The following is a 10,565-nucleotide window of genomic DNA, read 5'->3' on the forward strand; positions in this document are numbered from 1 at the left end:
AGAAGTTCACTTCCAGAATAAAAATTTCCTGGTAATTTATTCACCCCCATGTGATCCAAGATGCTCATGTCTTTCTTCAGTCGCAAAGAAATTAAGGTTTTTGAGGAAAACATTCCAGGATTTTTCTCCATATAATGGACTTCAAATTGCAGTTTCAATGCAGCTTCAAACATGATCCCAGCTGAGAAATAAGTGTCTTATCTAGCAAAACAATCTGTCATTTTTTTTTTTTTTTTTCATCACAATTGCTCAATTTGCACCTGCCCGACTTTACACATTATGTAGTCATGTTGGAAAGAATAAGCAAAAGTACCAACCCAGTGTTTACAAAACGAATGTGCAAAGTCAAATTACCTTTTTACAAAAAAAAAGGTACAACAACTATGTTGGACAATTTTGAAGTTGGAGGTGAACCCTACCATTCTGAACCGAAGTACACAGACAAAGTACTAACCATGCATGTTCTTTCCAACGTGATTACTTAATGTGTGAAGTGGCGGATCCAAGGTTAGCATTAGTGGTTTAAAAAAAAAAAAGTATATACATTTTTATATTTTTTAGAAAATGACCAATCATTTCGCTAGATAAGACCCTTATTCCTTGGCTGGAATCATGTACAGCCCTTTAAAGCTGCATTGAAACAGCAAATTGATATTTTATATTTTTAAACCTCATTTGCTTGTCTTGTTCAGTTCTGTAATCTGCATGTGTACTCTGTACACTCCGGTTTAATATAATTAAGGTATGTTAAAAAACTCCCATCACATGTTCCCCTCCAACCTCAAAATTGTCCTACATTGCTGTAGAAGTACCAACCCAGTTTTTACAAAGTAAACATTAAATTAAAATTAAAAGGGACAAACACCCTTTACAAAAAAAGGGTAAAACAATGATGTAGGACAATTTTGAGAAAATGAGATGTGAGTTTTTCAACATACCCTAACTGTCTTGAACTGGAGTGCACAGAGTATGCATGCACATGGCAGCGTTAGATATGATGAGCATTTGTGGTTGAAAAGTGGATAAATATACTTTTTTTTTGTTGAGAAAATGACCAAGCATTTCACTAGATAAGACCTTGGCTGAGATTGTTTAAAGCCCTTTGAAGCTGCATTGAAACTGCATTTTTAAAGGAACACTCCACTTTTTTTGGAAATAGGCTCATTCTCCAACTCCCCCCGAGTTAATAAGTTGAGTTTTAGCGTTTTGAAATCCATTCAGCCGTTCTCCTGTTCTGGCGATATCACTTTTAGCATAGCTTAGCATAGATCATTGAATCCTATGAGACCAATAGCATCACGTTCAAAAATGACCAACGAGTTTCGATATTTGTCCTATTTAAAACTTGACTCTTCTGTAGTTATATCGTGTACTAAGACCGGTGGAAATGCAAAGCTTCAATTTTCTAGGCTGATTAGATTAGGAACTACACTCCCATTCCGGCGTAATAGTCAAGGAAGTTTGCTGCCGTAATAAGGCTGAAGCAGGAGCAGTAATATCACGCAGCACATGTGCAAATGCTAAACTAGCTGGGAACTCATTTCTGATAATACTCCGCCTGCTTCGGCCTTATTACGGCAGCAAACTTCCTTGACTATTACGCCGGAATGGAAGTGTAGTTCCTAATCTTATCAGCCTAGAAACTCGCAGCTTTGCATTTCCACGGGTCTTAGCACACGATATAACTACAGAAGAGTCAAGTTTTAAATACAACAAATATGGAAACTCGTTGGACATTTTTGAACGTGATGCTATTGGTCTAATAGGATTCAATGATCTATGCTAAGCTATGCTAAAAGTGATATCGCCAGAACAGGAGAACGGCTGAATGGATTTCAAAACGGTAAAAATCAACTTATTAACTCGGGGGGAGTTGGAGAATGAGCCGATTTCCAAAAAAAGTGGAGTGTTCCTTTAACCTTCAATCCATTGAGCACCATTGAAGTCCACTATATGGAGGAAATCCTAGAATGTTTTTCTCAGAAAACCTAATTTCTTTGCGAAAGAAAGACAAGAACATCTTAGATGACATAGGAGTGAGTAAATTATCAGGAAATTTGTAAAAATTCAAAGAAGCTTGTAAGAATTGTCCTAAGACAATTCAGCCCCAGATGCTTTACCAAACTGGCCCTGAGACAACTAGTTCTCGAACCAATAAATACTTGGATGGCATAAAAACAGTTGGCATTTTCAGAATAATTGTAGCGTTGAGTTTCACACTAAGGGTAAGACAGAGCAGGAGGGCTGGTTTAAATGCAGAATGCATCCCATAGGCATAAACGTCTTGTTTCTACATGTTTAATGTGACCTCGGTGTGCTTGGTTCCCCCTGCGAAGGGCATTACCTCCAGAGTTTCAAAGCAGTCCGTCTCAAATATCGCATCCTCTGTCGGTACCCTTCATCCACCGAGGGGGGCCACTTTTGTGTGTTTGTCAGAGAGAGAGTTTGTGTATGTACCTATATAGGTGTATCCATTACCATTCAATGGAATGTATTTGTAATGTGATATTGTACACATTGTAATGTTTTAGTTGGGTGTTGGTTTCATGAAGAGCATTTATTCTAATGAAATCTGCTGTTTTACCTGGGTTCAGGTTGTGTGTGTCTGTGCTGGCTGTGGATCGCTTCGGGGACAGTCCGGAGGCTGCGTATGGGATTTTTGATGGTGACCGCAATGAGGAAGTTTCCAGGTTACTGCAATGCACCATGGGAGATGTATTGGCAGAGGAGATACAGCACTCCAGTGTGGACAGTGTATACATGTGCAACACTTTCCTTACCTCTCATAGGTGTGTTTTGCGCACACACACAAGTTAACATGATTAAGCTTCTTTTTTTTTTCATAAATAATGTATGCTTCAGTTTGCTTGTGCAATCATTGGCAACAGTATGAAATTTTAACACATTTTATTACACCACTCTCAATCATATCATTCTGTAATGGATGTAAAACTACTGTTTTTTTATACACGGGTCTGTTTTCTAGTTACTTGTGTCACTCTGCGTTCTTTTATCACATCAGTAATTTTATGTCCATTTATTTATTTGGTAAGTAGTTATTGTAATGAGTAGGATAATGAGTAGTCAGTCGGTCATTACTTATGTTATGCTCAGCAGAAAGTAGTTAATGTACATTTAAATGTATAATATACAGTTGAAGTCAAAAGTTAACATACACCTGGCAGAATCTGCAAAATGTTAATTTTACCAAAATAAGAGAGATCATACAAAATGCATGTTATTTTTTATTTCGCACTGACCTGAATAAGATATTTCACATAAAATGTTTACATATAGTCCACAAGAAAAAATTATATTTGAATTTTAAAAAATGAGCCCATTCAAAAGTTTCATACACTTGATAGTTGATAGTTCCCTTTTTTCTATACAGTTAAACTGCCCGCTGTTCTTCAGAAAAATCCTTCAGGTCCCACAAATTCTTTCTTTTTTCAGCATTTTGTGTATTTGAACCCTTTCCAACAATTACTTTTTTGATTTTAAGATCCATCTTTATACACAGAGGACAACTGAGGGACTCATATGCAACTATTACAGAAGTTTCAAATGCTCACTTTTGCGCCAGAAGGAAATACGATACATTAAGAGCCGGGGGGTGAAAACTTTTGAACAGAATGAAGATGTGTACATTTTTCTTATTTTGCTTAAATATCAAATTTTGTTTCTATTTAGTACTGCTGTTCAGAAGCTACGGAAGATAACTACATGTTTCTCAGAAGACAACATAAGTGAAATTTACCCTGATCTTAAATTCAAAAAGTTTTCACGCTCTTAATGCATTATGTTTCCTATTTAAACATCAGTGAGCGTTTGAACCTTCTGTAATAGTTGCATATGAGTCCCTCAGTTGTCCTCAGTGTGAAAAGATGGATCCCAAAATCATACAGTCATTGTTGGAAAGGGTTCAAATACACAAACATCCTGAAAAACCAAAGAATTTGTGGGACCTGAAGGATTTTTTCTGAAGAACAGCAGGCAGTTTAACTGTTCAGGACAAACGAGGGACTCATGAACAACTATCACTAAAGTAAAAACACAGCTGTGGATCATTCAGGTAACAACACAGTATTAAGAATCAAGCGTATGTAAACTTTTGAACTGGGTCATTTTTATAAATTAAACTATTATTTTTTTCTTGTGGACTATAAGTAAACATTTTTAATGTTAAATATCTTATTCAGGTCAGTACTAAATAAAAAATAACATGCATTTTGTATGATCCTTCGTATTTTGGCAAAATAATTAACATTTTGCAGATTCTGCAAGTTGTATGTAAACTTTTGACCTTAACTGTATTCTATAATACAGTACTATCATAGTCCATAAATGCAACTTAAAACAGCTAGTTTTACTGAGAAAGAAAACTATTGTACCATTATTGTCATTGACACCCACAGCTCTGAAACTTGGGCTCAAAGAAAACCCACTCACAATTACAACTTGCCGTTCAACTTCTAAATATGACTTTAATGCACTATAGTTCAGCTTTGGATTTGGATTCTTAGCTATATGAATAACAAATGCATTTCTTATATTGCTTTTGTGCATTTTTTGCAGGAAACTTGGCATGGCAGGCCAGAAGCTAGGTGCCTCTGCTCTACTATGTTACATCCACCACGAGTCCTCCGAACCTGGCCGCTACTTTAGCCTCACTGTGGCCAACGTAGGCACCTGCCAGGCTGTACTGTGTCGAGATGGGCGACCTCTTGCCCTCTCGAAAGTTTTCAGCCTAGAACAAAGCGCTGAGGAGATGGAGCGTGTCAAACTGGCAAAAGCTATTATCACTGAGGTATTGACTCATTCTCAGGTCATACTGTAGACCTTAGTCAGGTTAGATGACATATTGAATTGTACACAGGCTGTGAGGGACAGACTTACAGTCTTAAAGAGATAGTTCACCCCAAAATTTTAATTTTTTCTTTAATTTCTCACCCTCATGTTGGTCCAAAGCTGTAAGACCTTTGTTCATCTTAGGAGAACAAATAAGATATATTTGATAAAATCTGAGAGCTTTCTGACCCTGCTTAGATAGCAATGGTACTACCATGTTCTAGGTCAAGAAAGGTAGTATCGAAGTAGTCAGTGGTTATTTCACCCAAAAATGAAAATTTTGCCCATGATTTACTCACCCTTAAGGCATTCTAGCCTAGGTTTATATGACTTCCTTTTTTCAGACAAATGCAATCAGAGTTTTTGTTCTGTTTTTCTCACAAAACCGCATCGATTCACTCAGGAGCCTTTCATTCACCCCCCGGAGCCATATGAGGCACTTTTTATTATGGATGGATGCACTTTATTGTACTTGTTTTGGACCGATGAAGAGAAACACCCGACCATTGCCATTATAAATCTTGAAGAAGCTAGAACAATTTTTAATATAACTATTGTATTTGTCTAAAAGAAGGAAGTCATATACATCTAGGATGCCTTGAGGGTGAATAAATCATGTGCTAATTTTCATTTTCGAGTGAACTAACCCTTTAATTTAATGACGCTACAAGAATACTTTTCTTGTTATTTTGTGAACATGCAGAAGAGAAGAAATTGTTGAATACAGTTTTTTTTTCTTTGCGCTCAAAAAGTATTCTTGTAGCTTCATAAAACAACGTTAAACCACTGATTACTTTATCAATGTCCTTACTACCTTTCTGGGCCTTGAACGTTGTAGTACCATTGCTGTCTACACAGGGTCAGAAAGCTCTTTTATTTCATCAAAAATATATTAATTTGTGTTCATGAGTCCCTTGTTTGTCCTGAACAGTTAATCTACCCGCTGTTCTTAAAGAGATAGTTCACCCAAAAATGAAAATTTGATGTTTATCTGCTTACCCCCGGGCCATCCAAGATGTAGGTGATTTTGTTTCTTCAGTAGAACACAAAGGAAGATTTTTAACTCAAACCGTTGCAGTCTGTCAGTCATATAATGGCAGTCAATGGGATCCACGGCTTTAAGAGTAAAAAAGACATGAACAGACAAAACCAAATTAAAGCCTGCGGCTCGTGACAATACATTGAGGTCTTAACACACAAAACAATCTGACTTTGCAATGTCCAACTGTCCTGTTCACAACAGCCGGCTGTTGTGAACATGCTCAGGACAGTTTGACATTGTGGTGAATTTTTTTTGACTCTCAAAGCTGTGGATCCCATTGATTGCCATTATATGAAGGACAGACTGCAACGGTTTGACTCTTCATTTGTGTTCTACTGAAAAAAACAGTCACCTACATCTTGGATGCCCTGGAGGTAAGCAAATAAACATCAAGTTTCTATTTTTGGGTGAACTATCCCTATAAGTAAAATCCTTCTGGTCCCACAAATTCTTTAGTTTTTCAGAATTTTTGAACCCTTTTCAACAATGACTGTATGATTTTGAGATCCATCTTTTCATACTGAGGACAACTGAGGGACTCATATGCAACTATTGCAGAAGATTCAAACGCTCACTGATGCTCCAGGAAGAAAACACGATGCATTAAGAGCGAGGGGTGTAAACTTTTAAACAGAAGGTCTTACAGGTTCCTGTTAAAAATTAAATATGGCTCTTCCCTGACTAAGGTCTATAAGCTAACTGGCTGATACACCATGCTGTTTATTGTAAATATGGATATGAATGAAGACTAGCAGCTTATTTGTGTCTCTAATCATTTGACTCTTGTGCTGTAGGATAACAAGGTGAGTGGGGTGACATGCTGCTCACGGTTACTTGGCTGTTCCTACCTGTTTCCTTGGGTGCTTCCCAAACCCTGGGTGCACACAGAGCCTCTCTGTTCCCAGGATGAGTTTCTGATCCTAGGAAACAAAGCACTCTTCCAAAAGGTTTCCTACCAGGAGGCAGTGAGCACTGTGCTAGCTGTCAGAGACCCCCGCGCCGCTGCCAAAAAGCTCTGCACGCTGGCACAGAGCTACGGGTGCCGGGATAATGTCGGAGCAGTAGTGGTAGCTTTGCATATCGGAGAAGACAGCTGTACTTGCGAGCCTCCTCTCTCGAACACAGAAGTGCGAGGACCACCTGTCCCGACACCTTTACCCATCTCAGTGTCCCCTGGGGACCCAGCCACGCCGTCATCTAGCAGCGGCATCGCATCGGAGTTCAACAGCGAGATGTCCGCTTCGGAAGTCGGCAGCGAAGCTGGGTCCACAGCTTCAGACGAGCACCCCTCTTCGGGACCAACGGCTCGTCCGGAGCGCCGCTGTAGTTTGCATCCCACTGCTACCTTGTGTAACACAGGGCCAGTGGCAAGCTTGGGGCCAGGGGCGCACCCTGCTCTATTCCAGCGGCAACCGTCAAGCGCCACCTTTTCTAGTAACCAGTCCGACAATGGACTGGACAGCGATGACGAGGCTCCTTTAGAAGGCGTCATCTCTAATGGGAGTAAGCTAGAGGTGGAAGTAGACATCCATTGTTGTGCTTTTCAGCTGCGCTCTGGACCACCCGAAAGTCCGAAGGACTCGGATGGCCGGCATGATTCGAGGGGCTTGGATTATCCCAACAGCAAAATGCGGAGGCAAAACAGCGTGGTGGTTTCTGCAACCAACGGTTGCCTGCTGGCCGTATGTGGCAGAGAGATCTCAGATCTGAAGAAGTCTCCTTCAACCTCTAGTCTCTTTGGGAAGAAGCTATCTAATGGCTCAGTAGTCGCTCCCGAGGATAGCCACAATATTATTGAGGTAGCACTCGAGGCACCGAAAAAGAAGTCTGGATATTTCGCCGCACCAGCCCAGCAAGACCCGGAGGACCAGTTGATTATACCACCTAGTTTGGAGCAAGATGTGCGGGAGCAGCTGAGAGGCCAGAGCCCTGTGATTCCCGGTCCACCGGCTCCTTCAACACCACCCTCAGCAAGAGACCCCAACTGGGACCATCCTCAGTCCACCATCCCCGGTCTCCACCCCACCACCGTCCTGCAACAGGACGTCTATGACACGGCTCTCTAGTTGGTGCAAGAGGACCGCGCCATTGGAGCATCTCTGCATCATAGTGCCACATCAAAGAGGCTAGCACGCTCTTCCTGCCTTCGAGATAATCCAGTTCTTATTTAGCGCCGCATCACGTGTGGATCCCTGCATGTGCATTCTTGGGCTGATCTGCAGTGGCATAGCCACATCCAAGTCTAGAATGGAAGGATGGAAATTGGTGGAAACGTCAGGGCCGATGAAATCTTGAAGATTGAGGTCTTATGGAAACACATGGGCTATTCCTGACCAAAAACCACAGCATGGAGCTGGAGTACCTCATACGTCACCATGCGTGAGTTCATTTTGACATTCGCCCTTTATATCAAAGGTCACAGGCTTAAGTAGGCTTCACTGATCACATTTGCCTTCTGGAGGAAAGATACTTTCAGCTAAGCTGAGACCAAAAGATGAGAAAAGTGCCTCTTGAATATGGTTGAGGTTCTGAGAGCCTTTACTGTTCTGGTTGTTCTCCTACCTTCCCATAGTGGCGACTAGTCGGTAATCTGCACTTTTGAAGTCTGTGAGGAATATTTCAAAGGGTCAAACGGATATCTTCCCCATCTGACCTTCATGGAAAAGAGTGGATGTTTCCCTGATCTCCTCGTATGCATACGGGATCTCCCAGACAAAGCCATGGGGTCTCTGGAACCCTCTGCACAATAGAAGAGTAATCAATCAGTCTAGTGATGGAGGTCAGAGTGAGATGGAAACAAAAACCACATCCAATACTCAGTGGAAGCATCGTCACCTTTATGACCTCTATGGCCAAGGTCATTTGGGGAGCAGAAAGACCTCTCAACCTTGTCTGAAATCATAACTTGAGCTCTTTCGGGTTGTTTTGAGTACTTGAAGTTTCGAGTGTGCCATGACTACATGACAGAGCCCATGCTGTAAAGCCTTGGGTTGGGAATATGTCATTGGGTCTTCGTAGTAGTGCGGTTTTGCTGAGTGAGGTTGGGATATTTTCTCATTATCTCATTATCAAGGAAAAAATTATCAACCGACTTTTTTTTTTTTTTTTTTTGTATGAGAGGGACCGGGCCTATGATATGATGTATTGTGCAGTGTGTGTGTGTGTGTGTGTGTGTGTGGGTATGTGTGCTGTATTTTAGCCATGCATGGTACGTATAAGGAAACAGGCTGGTTATTTTTTTTTGTTTGTTTTTTTGCATCAGGGGACCTGAGGAAAGAGACTATATTGGGTCATTTGAGTTTGTCATTGCCACAATCACAGTATCAGGGAATTCTGTGCAGTAAAACACTGTGCTCATGGTTTGAGGAGACATCTAGTGGTGTTTATTGGAAATAACAATGTTGGTTTTTTCAGGGTTTTCCCTGAAATTAAGTAGTTCTTTTTACACAACTCATTATTGCATTTTTTTTATGATAAAAAAAAAAATATATATATATATAGGGGTTATTAGGGACAATCGAGTGCAAAGCCCATTGTTAATTATTAGATATTAAATTAAGCGATGCCCTCCTTTTTAATTTTGCCAAATGTAGGGCATCAGTAATTTATTCGGTGTACTCTCATAAATCATTAGATTCATTTATAATCTTTACAAAGGAAGCAAGTTCCCATTGACATCGCACTTCAAATTTAAAAATTGAATCTCATAATAAACAGTATTTGAATTTATAGATGATCAACTTGAAGTTGAGCTTAAGTGTGTTTGCATGCTCAGATATTATGTTTAAGCCATTTCATCTCAAGATTCAAGAGATTAATTTTGTGAATTACAGTTGAAGTCAAAAGTTTATATACACCTTGCAGAATCTCACAAAATAAGAGGGATCATATAAAACGCATGTTATTTTGTATTTAGTACTGACCGGAATAAGATATTTCACATAAAAGATGTTTACATATAGTCCACAAGAAAAAATTATAGTTGAATTTAAAAAAATGACCCATTCAAAAGTTTACATACGCTTGATTTCTTACTGTGTTTTTCTTTAGTGATAGTTGTTTGTGAGTCCCTAATTTGTCCTGAACAGTTAAACTGCCTGCTGTTCTTCAGAAAATCCTTCAGGTCCCACAAATTCTTTAGTTTTTCAGCATTTTTGTGTATTTGAACCCTTTCCAACAATGACTGTATGATTTTAAGATCCATCTTTTCACACTGAGGACAACTGAGGGACTCATATGCAACTATTACAGAAGGTTCAAACATTCACTGATTCACTTTCACTTCAGAAGGAAACACAATGCGTTAAGAGCCAGGGGTGAAAACTTTTGAACACAATGAAGATGTGTACATTTTTCTTATAATGCATAAATATCTTTTTTTTTTCATTTAGTATTGTCCTTCAGAAGCTACAGAAGGTACTTACAATGTTTCCCAGAAGACAAAATCGACCCTGATCTTCAAATTCAAAAAGTTTTCATCCCCGCTCTAAATGCATTATTTTTTCCTTTCTGGAGCATCAGTGATCATTTGAACTCTCTGTAATAGTTGTATATGAGTCCCTCAGTTGTCCACAGTGTAAAAAGATGGAGTCATTGTTGGAAAGGGCTCAAATACACAAAAATGCAAAAACACCAAAAAATGTGTGGGACCTGAAGGATTTTTCTGAAGAACATC

At 39.6% G+C, this 10,565-nt stretch overlaps 1 protein-coding gene across 1 annotated transcript in view; it reads left to right on the top strand.

The window, feature by feature from the left end:
- Positions 1-7,956, top strand: part of LOC141330872 (PH domain leucine-rich repeat-containing protein phosphatase 2-like) — a 42,378-nt gene extending 34,422 nt beyond the window's left edge. Inside the window, exons 10-12 of the mRNA XM_073835652.1 lie at positions 2,595-2,789; positions 4,576-4,807; positions 6,685-7,956. Coding sequence (XP_073691753.1) covers positions 2,595-2,789; positions 4,576-4,807; positions 6,685-7,956 — 1,699 coding nt within the window. The remainder of the gene's footprint in view (positions 1-2,594; positions 2,790-4,575; positions 4,808-6,684) is intronic.
- Positions 7,957-10,565: the final 2,609 nt, after the last annotated feature.

Source organism: Garra rufa, chromosome 3, assembly GCF_049309525.1.
Source record: "Garra rufa chromosome 3, GarRuf1.0, whole genome shotgun sequence".
NCBI lineage: Eukaryota > Metazoa > Chordata > Actinopteri > Cypriniformes > Cyprinidae > Garra > Garra rufa.